Source organism: Drosophila takahashii, chromosome 2L (assembly GCF_030179915.1).
Source record: "Drosophila takahashii strain IR98-3 E-12201 chromosome 2L, DtakHiC1v2, whole genome shotgun sequence".
Classification (NCBI taxonomy): domain Eukaryota; kingdom Metazoa; phylum Arthropoda; class Insecta; order Diptera; family Drosophilidae; genus Drosophila; species Drosophila takahashii.
Window position 1 is genome coordinate 19,121,436 of NC_091678.1, and position 12,019 is coordinate 19,133,454.

Here is a 12,019-nt window from a genome sequence, read left to right on the forward strand (position 1 = left end):
GCAATAGAAAATGCCTGTGAAGGGAAAAAGGCTGGAATAGTCTGCTAGGGCGGGCCGAATGAGAAAAGATTAGAAAGTCTATTTAATGACGAGTGTAATAATTTTTCGTCACAAATGTTGATATCAGAACTTTTGTATGTTGAAGGTGCGATCGTCACTAGTTTTTTACCTCGTTAAGAGGTGTTTTTATTTGATTTAAAATAGGTGCGAATTTACCCTTAGCGTAGGGTGGCGAAATTTCCCCAGACCGTACTTTTTTAGAAATAATTATTTTTCTTGCGAAATTAGGCGCGAAGTTAAAAATGACTGACGCAGAAATGCACATTATAGCACTGTGTATTATATAAAAAATCGTGTATCTTATTCCTTTTGAATTGTGGCATACAGAAAAAATTTCGTCGATAACTAAATGTAGCTTTTGAACTGTTAAAACACATTTAATATTATAGCTTAATTATCTTGGCCTTGTGTGCAAAACAAATGCATTGGTTGTGTCTGGCCGTCTTGAAGGACTAAAACAAAAAAATTATATATTTTTACGACTTATGGATTCCGAGATATTGCAGGTGACGAAATTGCCCCTGTGACGAAATTCCCCCACTCTCCCCTACTCATAAAGTAAAATAGATATCAAATAAATTTCTTTGCAGCTTTATTCAGTGTTATACTAATTTAAATTAAACCATTTTATTATTTTTTTATTCTGTTAGGTAATACTTAAATCGAACAAATTTCAATAAAAGTAGCTTTTTACAAGTCGCAGCTTATTTCGTGCACGCAACAAAATCCTTAAAATATATGTTAAAACTTTTATGAAAAATGTTGTGGGGCTTTTGTTATGTTTGGTAATATCTTCAAAACATATTATCACCAGAAAAAGCGAATATCTTTGGATAATTTAGTATATTACGTAATTAACGTGCTTAAAATTGTATTTTATTGAAAAAAAATCCTTAAAAATAAAATAAGAATCAGGTTATTCTTGACAGTCAACAATTTTATTCTTTAATTAAAATTATATAATTGGGAAACTAAATTTATCACGAAAGATGCATTTTTGATATCCCAGGAACGCAAAAACCGAATATTTACTGTGGTTCGGTGCCCTGGTAAAACTTAAAACTAATTTTTTGGCCTAGTTTTATAAATTTTTTGATAATTTTTTTTATTTAATGTGGAAGATAAATGTTTAAATCATTCATTATTAAAGGAAAAAAAATTCTTCCACCCTATATCAGTGCTGACACTTTGCTTAGCCTTAGTTTTTAGGTGGGTGTGGTAAGAATCAGAACTCCGTTGAAAGCACATAAAATGCGTTTAATAGGAACTATAATTAGTCAGTGAGCACTCTAATAAATAAAAAAAATGATTCCAAATGAAAATGGGACGAATGATGTGCTTTATAGCCTCTTTAAATATGCTTAGATTGTTCTTAAATGTGATAAGTAGCATATTTCAACTTGATTGGTCAATAAGTGTAAGATCTCGCTTTAGGACGCGAATGGTTTCCACATAACATTGTTAGCCCATTCTTTTCTGATCAAGACTAGCTAATTTTGGATACCGTATATGTATATTTTTTTAACTTTTTGGATAATTTTCTTTCTACTTTCTCTCTACTTTCCTTAGAGTTATAAAGAATGCATTTTGGGACCATTCACACCACTCAATTTACTCATATGAAGCTTTGGATTACATATTTTGAAAATCTAGCTCGTAAATCAACAGATTCTGTGATTTGTTATATAATTTAAGAAGTTTTTTTGATGTTTTGGCCATTAAATTTTCAAAAGTTGAGTAATTTTTTAAATTTCTTTATAACTTTTTTTTTAACTGTATTTAAATTCTTCGAAAGTTTAAAATACTTTATTAATAATGTTCAAAACAATGTAGAAGTAGAAAAACCTTCTAAAAATAAACAACTTACGAATAAAACGAACATAAAGTTGTTGCACGAAATAAGCTGCAGCATCAAAAAAGTCGATATTTTCAGTTTATGTTTAATTTTAAATGTTCTTTTAAAAAATTGTTAAGCGTAGATTACGATATAATATCTTAGAATTCTACCAAATAAGACTGCGTTTATATTTTGTTGATACCTTTAATAGTTTATCGGATAGACAACTTTTAAATTAAAATATGTCTCTGCACGAAATAAGCTGCGAGCCACTGTACATGTTTTAAGTATGCTTCTTCACGTATAAGTAACTAATAACTAGTAATATAAATACTTTACTTCCTTTTTTTTTTTTGGGGTTTAAGTTACCGCGTCACCCGTAAGTGATGCGGAGTTATTTGGCCGCCCTGAGTTCCAGGAAAACGCCAAGGCAAAATTCGTTTGTATGTGTTTCAAATTCACTTAACCTAAAAGTGAATCCACACCACGAGGTCCCTTGCCCTACCCGGCGCGAATTGTGCGTGTTCCTTCAAGGGCCTGTGAATGTGGACTGACTTTACTTACTTGCTTTTTTGTTATGTTTTTTTGGGTTTATTTTGCCACTTATTTACACACACACTTGAAACTTTTGAAGACATATTGATTGGAGATGGAAGATCATTCGATCACTCCGACGATACCGATAGCCGCAGTTTTTACTTGCATATTTACTTTTCTATTGTATCTTTTCCAACACTAACTTTAAAATAATTTAAAAAATAAAACTTAAATTAATATTATTAGCTAGCATTTTATATTAAAATTAGTATTAACATTTAATTTTATTATTTGATATTGGTTTATATCGCAGCGCTACTAGAATAAATTAGGTTTAAATTCGATGTAAAAATGTTCTTTTAAAAAATTCCCTAATATAATTAAACCAAATTATTAAATATATCTTTAATTAACTAAACTTTGAAGAGACTTAAGTGCAATAAAAGGATATTAACATAGGTCGCTAAATAAATGATTAGCCATAAATTACGTTTGTTGATGCACAAACCCTTGATATTATTAATATTGTTAAATAAAAGTCTTAATTTTTTAAGTTTTATTAACATTATTTTCTTAATCATTTTGGGCGATAAAAAGATTTTCCGACTACCAGCTTAAAATTTCACAGTTTTACAAGCACTGATGTGCAAATATATATTGAATACCCCTACCGATTTATTTTTAGCGTGACTCGAAGCTTAGAAACTTATTTCACACCTCTAAGTATAACCATCATCAGGGATCACAACTATCGATATTTAGTCAGGAGAATAGTTCCGTTATGAACAAGAAGAAGAGCAAAATAGTTAAACCAAAATAAAATTACTCCCAGAACTTCTGTTTAGCTTTTATTCAGCATGGAATTGCGCAGCCGAACCAAGAAGAAGCTGTTGGATTTCCTTAAAAGTAAGAAATGCTATAATTCTTATAATGCATTTGGTAAAGTGTTATTTGCGCAGGCGCTGGCGTTTATGAGGATGAAATGGATATTGAAGAAATGCGGGAGCTGGCAAGTGCCATGGAGCAGTCGGCCTGCAGCAAATCTGAGGATCTTGATCAAGAACTAGAAAGGGCTTTGCAGGTGGGATATTTATAATGACTCATCCCAGTTAATCACTACTAATTCTCGCAGGAAAGCGAACTGGAGTTCTTGTCCTCGCAGCCGAGTGCTTTGCACAACTCGACGATGATCATGTCGCCCCAAGTGTCCAGGAGAAATCCCTCGGATTTGGACAGCCCGCCCAGCGAACCCATTCGCGTGACTATACGGGCAGATGTCCATCATCCCATGGACTGGAGTCCCACGGCCGAAGGGCAAAATCCGGATCGTAAGAGAACCGCTGGGGAAGACAACCAGATTACCGACTTAGATGGCAAGCGTTCGAGACCACCGGTGATCAGCAGGAACATGGATCAGCAAAATCAGGATCTGCAGCCCGAAAATCCCGATGCCACCCCTGTTTCCCTGGGCAACCAGGGCGATTCGGGCGTCAGCTGGGAGGAGATATCTCTGTCCAGCGCCAGCGATTCCAGCTCCTTTCCGTCCATTGGGGAAATGCCCGATCGCCACCTGATCAGCACCAGCAGCGTCGTCGTCTCCGATTTCTCAGACATCCAAGAGCAAAGCCATGATTAGGTTTTGACTGCCATTTGATGTCCTTAAGAGATTTTTAAAATATGCTATGTTATCTATTTAAACTAACGAACTAGTGTAACATTAAAAAGAAAACTTGATGTTTTGTTCAATCTGAAAATTAAAAGAAGTTCCTGAAATGCATTCTATAAATGAAATTATTTGGTGGCAGATGTTATTCGAATTTTTTCCACAATTCAGCAAATTTTATTACAGGTTACTATTGGTCTAGATCAGCGGTCGGCAGCGTCCTATTAAGTGAGCATAGGGTTTTGTTCTGCCCAGCCGCTGCTCGCTAACGTACACTGTAGAACAGCGGTCTGCACACACACATCGATGAGCTGCCCAGTGCAAATTACTCACAAATATAAAACAAAATGTCAACGTATGTGTGTGCTGGTCTAGATTAAAATATACCTACTAGGAATTTAATAATTATTAAGAAATATACATAAAGCACAAAAAAACAAGAAAGGAAGCTAGCTTCGGCCAGCCGAAGCTTAAATACCCTTGCAGATCATTCCTATTAATTAACAAATCGCAAAAATGTTCAATTAATTTCATTAATCTCATTAATTTTCCGATCGTTCCTATGGCAGCTATATGATATAGTCGTCCGATTTTGATCAAATTAAAATGGAAATTCGGAAATATTTAAAAAGAGTCATATCCTAGAGTAGAAGATAATACAATAAAAACCAAAGAAGCTAGAATTTATTTCCTATTACTTTTCCATTAATTTTCCGATTGTTCCTATGGCAGCTATATGATATATTAGTCCGACTTTTTAAATATTTAATTCGAAATTCAGAAATATTTAAAAAATAACATCCCCAAAAGTAGAAGGTAATATTTCAAAAAACACCGAAGCTAGAATTTTTTTAACGTTTTCTTTTCCGATCCTTCCTATGGGAGCTATAAGATATAGTTGTCCGATCCGGTCGGTTCCGACATATATACTACCTGCAATAGAAAGAAGACTTTTGGGAAAGTTTCATCCCGATAGCTCAAAAACTGAGAGACTAGTTTGCGTAGAAACAGACAGACGGACAGACGGACATGGCTAGATCGACTCGTCTAGTGATGCTGATCAAGAATATATATACTTTAGGGGTCGGAAACGTCTCCTTCACTGCGTTGCAAACTTCTGACTGAAATCATAATACCCTCTGCAAGGGTATAAAAATGTAAAGTTAGTTGGGATTTATTTCATCCATTGTACAGCACTGCTTGAAATGGTTAGTTTTCTTTATAGTCTCGTATTACATACTCAGCTTCGAGTTAGTAGGAGAAATATTTTCGACAACATCTATTCTTATTAATTAGATGTAAACCATGTTTTAAGTATTTTAACCATGAACTTATGTCAACCAAAACCCCAATTAATAACACGTGGTCGTATTGAATGGTCACACTAACAAACAGTGTTTTTTCTAACACCGTTCGCATCGCATTTTTACTTCGCAGACGGTCAAAATTATTAAATTGTGCAAAATGTAATTAAAAGTTATTGAATTGAGTATGTTCCTTATAGATAAAATATATAAACATCTGTACATTGCAGGTCCCCACCGAAAATTCCCCATATTGTGGGCGATGATGAAGATGCCCAAGAAGCTCTGTAAGTCTTCATTTGCTTTTATTTCTTAACAATCGAATAATATTTTTTGTAAATAGGAAAAGTGATCAAGAAAGTGACGCAAACTCGAACGATTCTCAGTTGTAAGTTTTTTTTGTTTATGTTGTTATGAGTTCTTAAAGTACCATTGCCTAATTGTATAATTAGGAACAGCGAGCAGGAGGAGGACGAAAATTCAAACGAAGATGAGTGAGTATATAAATTGTATGCAACTAGAACTTTCTATAAATATTTGATCTTCTAGGATGGATCTGGATGGTTCGGATTGGTCCAAGAATGTTATCTACTTAACGGGAACACCGTAAGTTGTGATTTTCATTGATGTGGAAACTTTTTCTAAATATTATTTTGAATTTCCGCCAGGAAACGTGCCGTACCTCCCGAGATTACTAATACACTTCCATTGGCTAACACCAGTATCCCTAAATCGGAACCCTTGCATTCCACCACCTTGGGCACACCCCAACGTCCTTTCACTTCTCGTAATAATCACGCTTCGGAATCTATTGGGAAACGTTTTTCCAGGCGTCTAAGAGGAAATTCTCATATCAAGAATGGAAATACAAGTCCGGAAACAGTGGATCCAGCTTTGGAACCGCCTGCTCAGCTGGCCAAATCCGTGGATGTCACTGGCTACTTCCACCGGATTTCTGCTAATCTCGTCGAGCAGCGCGTCTCCCTGAAGTCTTTTGAAGCTCTGCGCAAGCGCATCAATCTTATGGTGACCAAAACTTTGAACGAATCCAAGAAGATGCGCAAGTAGTTTAAATATTTACCCATTTCTCTTTCTTAATCATTATCCAAATTTATGCTTAACATTTGGTTCAGAAAAACATCTATTATATTTTGCGTTCATTAACTGAAAAACGAATATATGTACTTTTTTTTTCAATGGCAAGTATTAAAATAACTAAAGCATTTGAATTTAAACATTGAAAAACACAAATGTGTATTAAATTCAAATAATATAAAATATAAAAATAAATACGGAACAAAAAACAGCCTAGTAACCACATTGTTCGTCATCCATTTCGGAGCAATTGCAGTAGTTAGCATCAGGAATATTGTCAGAAACCAAATCGTCCTCTGCAATTGTCACACACCGCACATTGCAGGGATATTTCTGAGGAATTTACACTATTTAATAGTTTTTATAAGAATATAAAATTTATTAAACCTACCACCACGACCAGCGGATGTCCATCTTCGTCTGTGAGTCCCACATTATCGCAGCCATTTCCCTCATTCTGCCGGTGAAGTGTGAACTTTGTCAAACAACAGAGTAAGATCTATAGAAAATACTGCTTAAATTGGTTTTAAATACTCATGCTGTAATAATGAATCTATTAAAGCTATTTTTTGTGTATTTATATTGATCCTAAAAATTTGAGTACACCATGAAACATATTTTAAAGCTGGAAATAATTAGCAGTAATTCTATCTGAGTTTAAAAATATTTGTATCAACAGTCGAACATCCAAATGGTAAAAAAAAATAGTTTTTAGAAGAAGTTTTTAGAGCATTAGTACTCTAAAATTAAATAAATTATTTTTTGTTAATATAAGACATTATTTTTTGTTTTTTAAAGTCAGCACTATTTATTTAACCAAAATGTGATGTTGAAAAATTAGCACAGACTGTGGAACTCAAATAAATGTTCCCTGATCTTTGAATATGATACTCCAGGAGATAATACAAATAATAGTTAATTATCTCTAAGAGAACTTTCTCATTTTACTTAATATTTGGCAGAATTTATCGCGTTCCCATTTCTGATGTAGATTTAAAAGTCTCGGAAGTCTAAAGCTCTAATTACCTTCTCGACTAGACTCTTACTCACCAGGAACTTTAAAGCCAGAACCCACAGGGCCAGCAGGATGTAAAAGAAGTTCCACACTGCACCGACGAAGATCGGCAGACACCCATTCGCATTGATGGAGTCCACGGTGAGAGCGGGAAAGGGCTGCCGACTGCTGCCACCGATCGACTGCCCCTCGCCGGACAGCAAATTGCTGAAGCAGCTCTCGCAGGATCGCTTACAGCAGGCGTACGGTGCCAGGACCATGGACGAGCAATTATCCTCCAGTCGCGGCATCCATTCGGCACTCATCCAATCCTTGTAGCCATGCACGCCACAGCACTCCTTGTGCCACTGCAGCCCGTCCCACAGGAGCTTCCATTCGGGGCACGAATAGTACATGTCAATGCCCCGGCTCAGCGAGGTATCCGCCGCATTTTCCAGTACATCGACGCCCCGGTAAAGGTTCCAAACGCATCCGAAACCGGAGGCAATGATTACGCAGGAGAAGAAGGCCCACACGGAGAGCAATAGGCGAATGTTGGGCGTGCAACGTCGCCTCCAAATTCGCCGCCACATGGCTATGCTGCAGAGGAAGGTCACCACCAACTGGGCCCCAAACACGTAGATCCCGAACAGATAGCCGTAGATCAGGCGGCACTCGATCTCCGACAAATAGCCGGTGAACAGAGCGTGGTAGTAGGCGGTCACCACCAGGATCAGCAGTCCAATCACAGCCTCGGTTATCAGCAGCAGGTTGAAGTAGACGGAGGCTCGGCGGAAGGGCTGGCGCATTTGGTCATCCTCGTGGGCATCGATCACAAGGTTGCCTTGTCGACGAGGTTTTAGCTCTGAACTCGAATTTCATTTGGATTGACGCTGATCGCAAGGACTTGTTTCTATATTTGCCTCGACTATGGTAGCACACCCAGAATATATTAAAATGTACATCGACTGACAAAATAATTTCGGAAGACTAAACCATAGAGTTAATCAAAGGGATTTGCATTTCAAAGTTAAAACTTCAATAAAACTCTCTTAAAAAAAGAATATTTGTAAAATTGTGTCCCGACTATCTAATACCCGTCACTCAGCTGAAGGGAGTGCGAGGGAGATAGATATATAAACAATTTTGATTGCGTATAACTTTTTAACAGGGACCGTAAATAACAGTTATTTGTGATTTTTATTTTAAAAAGACTACTGTGATATTTGGTTTTAAACGTAAAAAATAACGTTCTTATTACTCTTGTCCACAAAGTATATGCATTTCAACAAATCTGGAAAGCAAATTAACTGTTATTTGTTCATGTCTATAAAGTGCATAAAAACCAGTTAAATTCAGGGAACGAAAATAACTGTTATTGTAAATTTTTCATACAAAAAAATCACGCACTTAGAAGGGTGCTAAAAAATTTTTAAATACACCACAATTTTTATTAGCCATTGTAGTTTACAAATCCGTAATGATTTTTATTTTTTGATTTTTATAATAAAACTCAAAAAATAACTGTTATTTTTTGATTTTTATGAATAACAGTTATTCCCTTGACATTTTTGAAAAAATGAAATAATTAAAAAAAACATAATACCCGTGCTTTTTATAACTTACTAAAAATTTGTTAAAAAAGGCAACCGCGCATATTTTATACCTATATTTTTTTAAAATTTTGTTTACCCACAAAATCGCCATAAATCAAGTTTGAGTTTTATTTTGATCACGACGAATAACTGTTATTTGTCAACTTTTATTATAAAACTCAAAAAATAACAGTTATTCTTTGAGTTTTACTTTACAAATCAGAAAATAACTGTTAAAGTGTGATTTTTAAAATAAAACTTATAACAGTTACGTTCCCTGGTTAAATTATTAATAAAAACTTGTACAAATCTCAGTAGGCCTTTTAAAATAAAAATCACAAATAACTGTTATTTACGGTCCCTGCTTTTTAATGAATGGTTCGATTTGAAAAATGTCTTCTACATTTCGATAGGTATAAATATACACAACAAAATTGCATTTATACTTTTCCGAAATCTTGAATAATTTTAAAATCGTTAGTGGGCGATTATGCGCCTGCGTAGAAAGCCAAATAATATGTGTGGGATATCTCAACCTTCTAGCTTTTGTAGTTTCCGAGATCTCAGCGTTCATACGGACAGACAGACGGACGGACGGACAGACAGACAGACGGACAAGCAGACAGACGGACATGGCTAGATCGACTCGGCTAGTGACCCTGATCAAGAATATATATATACTTTATGGGGTGGGAAACGCTTTCTTCTAGATGTTACATACTAGTAATGTTACATACTGTTACTCTACGAGTAACGGGTATAAAAGTTTAGTTAAGATGTAAAAATAATAATAATTAAATTAAACACCTATTGAATAATACTATTCTAACCTCTTTTATTTAATTTTCATCATTTTATTTGGATGGTATTTGATGTATGGAAATATACATATGAACTTAATTAGATTTCAGTTTAAAACTTTATAATTGATTCTGAGCAGTTGGGGCTTCTCCAGTTCACCTTAAATAGTATGCCGTAAAGAGTAGATTCTTCAGTCTTTCATCATTCATAGGTCAATATATAGTTACTTGGAAATTGATCACCGCATAAAGCTGAACTTGAGCACGCCCGAAGTGTAGTCCATATTTGGTCCGATCTGCTTCGTATCAATCTTTATTAGCTTTATATTGTCCAGGCAGCGTGGACTGTGTACGATCTCCAGATTTATGTCGCTATGTCTGATCCATAGTTCTAAAGGTTGACTGCGCCACCTTTGCTTGGCCAAAATGGCAATGCAACTCCAGACGAAGGACTCTCCGTGGCACTGAGATCGTGTTATGTCAAGGATCTTCAGCTGCCGACAATTGATCACGAATTCCAGCAGGCCCAAGGGACTCTCCAACTGATAGCCACACAAATGTAGATCGGTTAAGTCGCGCAGTTGATTGGCCAGTTTTCGCAGAATATGATCCTGCAGGCATTGCAGCTTGCCGCCCTCCTCCTCTTCCGCCTGGCCATGTAGCTCCAGTCGCGTGAGCTGTCTAAGATTTCCAAGCTCTTTAAAGAATCTTCCATAATCATGGAGAATCCCACTGAAGCGAAAGGCCTCTATAAGTCTGACTGCGCCGGGTGGGCTGCTGGGACGGGCTATTCGAGACAGGACGTCGAAGACAAAGTTCTTGGAATAAATCGACAGCTTCTGGAGGCGTGGCAAGCGTAGCAGTTGCTGCGTAATATCCGACTCCATGCACAGGTGGTAGTCGGCAATCTTAATGTGCTCTAATGTGGGACAAAGCTGCAAATCCACGAGATCACAGCAGTTCACCTCATCGCAGTCCTCCATGATATCGAATTTGCGCAGTCTCAGCTGCCGGAAGATATCCCTAAAGTGCTGCGATTCCAGAAACTGACAGTCATCCAGGCAGAGTTCGCTAAGGTGTTCGAGGTCGCACAGGTACTTCCCAGTAATTTGACAGCTCCGGAGTTTGAGTCTTCTTAGCTGGGGGAATACCCGTCGCAGCAATCGCACATCCTCGTCCACGAATCGGATGCGTCCCCGTCGATTTCCATCGCCTAGCCACTCCACGGAGTGGATTCCCTCGATGGTTTGACTGCTAAGGAGGCGTAATCTTCGGACATCTAAATTGTGAAAACTTAGGCGCTCCATATGAGGAGCCAGAGCCAAGAAAAAGGCCAAAAACTGGCGGGAGTTGGTTCCCGATCGCCGGAACATCTCGTCCTGCAGGACAACACTGCGGGCACGGGTCCTCCAGAGCATCTGAACTATGTTCTCCAAACGCCTGTTCAATTTTCCGATCTCGTACTGCTGGTAAACATTCAGCTGTCGGACAATCAAAGCCAGGACATCATCATTCAGCTGCAGCAGGGAGGTGGCAGTGGGTGCTGAAAGGTCGATAGACGATCTTAATGCGTTCAAGGTTTTTATTTTTGCACATTCCTTACCTGTTTCCGTTGCGGACGTCATTTGTGGTGTGTTCTCGATCGTGGTGTTTGCAATACTAACGAATTTACGCCGTTGCCATGGCCAGATGATGGCTACCTAGTGCGAAGGTCATTTAGGGGTGGTTTTCCAGGCAGAACGGGCGCAATTCGCTACCTACCTTATCCTTCTGGAGATGGGCAATTGAAACGATAGTTTTGGAAGAAGGATCAAGGTAAGGATCAATCGACTTAGTTTTTATAAAAAGCTGTTTTTTTATATAGGTTCTTAAAATATGATACCACTTTTGCCTTTTATAGAAGTTTTTCCTTTGATTGAAAACTCAAATCAATTTTTTTTAAATTATGTGTTGGAAAATATATCTAAAAACTTAATTAAATATTGAATAAAATAAAAAGATTGTTAAGTTTAATTCAAAAAGGTTTTAAAAAGATCAAGTAGATAGCTCAGAAACGAATAGTCATTGAAATATCCGACCTTTGAGAAGTTATAAAAAGATCATTTATAAAGAACATACAAATTAATACAAGAAT

General features: G+C 36.8%; 4 protein-coding genes across 6 annotated transcripts; 2 read left to right on the forward strand and 2 right to left on the reverse strand.

Annotated features, from left to right (window-relative positions):
* Nucleotides 1–3,180: 3,180 nt before the first annotated feature.
* On the forward strand, nucleotides 3,181–4,211 carry LOC108067438 (uncharacterized). Its single transcript, XM_017156448.3, has 3 exons — nucleotides 3,181–3,340; nucleotides 3,394–3,515; nucleotides 3,567–4,211. Exons 1-3 carry the CDS (start codon nucleotides 3,292–3,294, stop codon nucleotides 4,068–4,070), a joined length of 675 nt encoding a protein of 224 aa, XP_017011937.2. The 5' UTR covers nucleotides 3,181–3,291; the 3' UTR covers nucleotides 4,071–4,211.
* A 1,253-nt stretch (nucleotides 4,212–5,464) lies between these two features.
* Nucleotides 5,465–6,616, forward strand: LOC108067443 (uncharacterized). The gene is made up of 6 exons (XM_044395168.2): nucleotides 5,465–5,563; nucleotides 5,632–5,688; nucleotides 5,745–5,789; nucleotides 5,854–5,895; nucleotides 5,951–6,007; nucleotides 6,070–6,616. Coding segments are annotated over exons 1-6 (603 nt in total). The 5' UTR covers nucleotides 5,465–5,561; the 3' UTR covers nucleotides 6,470–6,616.
* A 14-nt stretch (nucleotides 6,617–6,630) lies between these two features.
* On the reverse strand, nucleotides 6,631–8,443 carry Tsp33B (Tetraspanin 33B). Of its 2 annotated transcripts, XM_017156457.3 has the most exons (3): nucleotides 7,547–8,439; nucleotides 6,888–6,995; nucleotides 6,631–6,829 (listed from the first exon to the last, which is right to left on the reverse strand). In XM_017156457.3, exons 1-3 carry the CDS (start codon nucleotides 8,297–8,299, stop codon nucleotides 6,710–6,712), a joined length of 981 nt encoding a protein of 326 aa, XP_017011946.2. In that variant the 5' UTR covers nucleotides 8,300–8,439; the 3' UTR covers nucleotides 6,631–6,709. The 2 variants fall into 2 exon arrangements, with proteins under 2 accessions (XP_017011946.2, XP_070067596.1); XM_070211495.1 differs by lacking the exon at nucleotides 6,631–6,829 and having other exon boundaries at nucleotides 6,888–7,007; nucleotides 7,547–8,443.
* A 1,457-nt stretch (nucleotides 8,444–9,900) lies between these two features.
* On the reverse strand, nucleotides 9,901–11,801 carry LOC108067424 (uncharacterized). 2 transcript variants are annotated; one of them, XM_070217159.1, is made up of 3 exons: nucleotides 11,647–11,801; nucleotides 11,489–11,581; nucleotides 9,901–11,428 (listed from the first exon to the last, which is right to left on the reverse strand). In XM_070217159.1, exons 2-3 carry the CDS (start codon nucleotides 11,508–11,510, stop codon nucleotides 10,125–10,127), a joined length of 1,326 nt encoding a protein of 441 aa, XP_070073260.1. In that variant the 5' UTR covers nucleotides 11,511–11,581; nucleotides 11,647–11,801; the 3' UTR covers nucleotides 9,901–10,124. The 2 variants fall into 2 exon arrangements, with proteins under 2 accessions (XP_070073260.1, XP_070073259.1); XM_070217158.1 differs by having other exon boundaries at nucleotides 11,643–11,800.
* Between the last annotated feature and the right edge of the window lie 218 nt (nucleotides 11,802–12,019).

What these genes read in the sequence shown, in the direction of transcription:
- LOC108067424 (XM_070217159.1), bottom strand. Translation starts at nt 11,510, where the DNA reads ATGACGTCCGCAACGGAAACAG. An exon ending in GACGTCCGCAACGGAAACAG is followed by an intron (nt 11,429 to 11,488) that starts GTAAGGAATGTG and finishes TCGACCTTTCAG; the next exon opens with CACCCACTGCCACCTCCCTG.
- LOC108067438 (XM_017156448.3), top strand. Translation starts at nt 3,292, where the DNA reads ATGGAATTGCGCAGCCGAACCAAGAAGAAGCTGTTGGATTTCCTTAAA. An exon ending in GCTGTTGGATTTCCTTAAAA is followed by an intron (nt 3,341 to 3,393) that starts GTAAGAAATGCT and finishes TTATTTGCGCAG; the next exon opens with GCGCTGGCGTTTATGAGGAT. An exon ending in AACTAGAAAGGGCTTTGCAG is followed by an intron (nt 3,516 to 3,566) that starts GTGGGATATTTA and finishes TAATTCTCGCAG; the next exon opens with GAAAGCGAACTGGAGTTCTT.
- Tsp33B (XM_017156457.3), bottom strand. Translation starts at nt 8,299, where the DNA reads ATGCGCCAGCCCTTCCGCCGAGCCTCCGTCTACTTCAACCTGCTGCTG. An exon ending in TTCTGGCTTTAAAGTTCCTG is followed by an intron (nt 6,996 to 7,546) that starts GTGAGTAAGAGT and finishes TATTTTCTATAG; the next exon opens with ATCTTACTCTGTTGTTTGAC. An exon ending in GACATCCGCTGGTCGTGGTG is followed by an intron (nt 6,830 to 6,887) that starts GTAGGTTTAATA and finishes TAAATTCCTCAG; the next exon opens with AAATATCCCTGCAATGTGCG.
- LOC108067443 (XM_044395168.2), top strand. An exon ending in GAAGATGCCCAAGAAGCTCT is followed by an intron (nt 5,689 to 5,744) that starts GTAAGTCTTCAT and finishes TTTTGTAAATAG; the next exon opens with GAAAAGTGATCAAGAAAGTG. An exon ending in AACTCGAACGATTCTCAGTT is followed by an intron (nt 5,790 to 5,853) that starts GTAAGTTTTTTT and finishes TTGTATAATTAG; the next exon opens with GAACAGCGAGCAGGAGGAGG.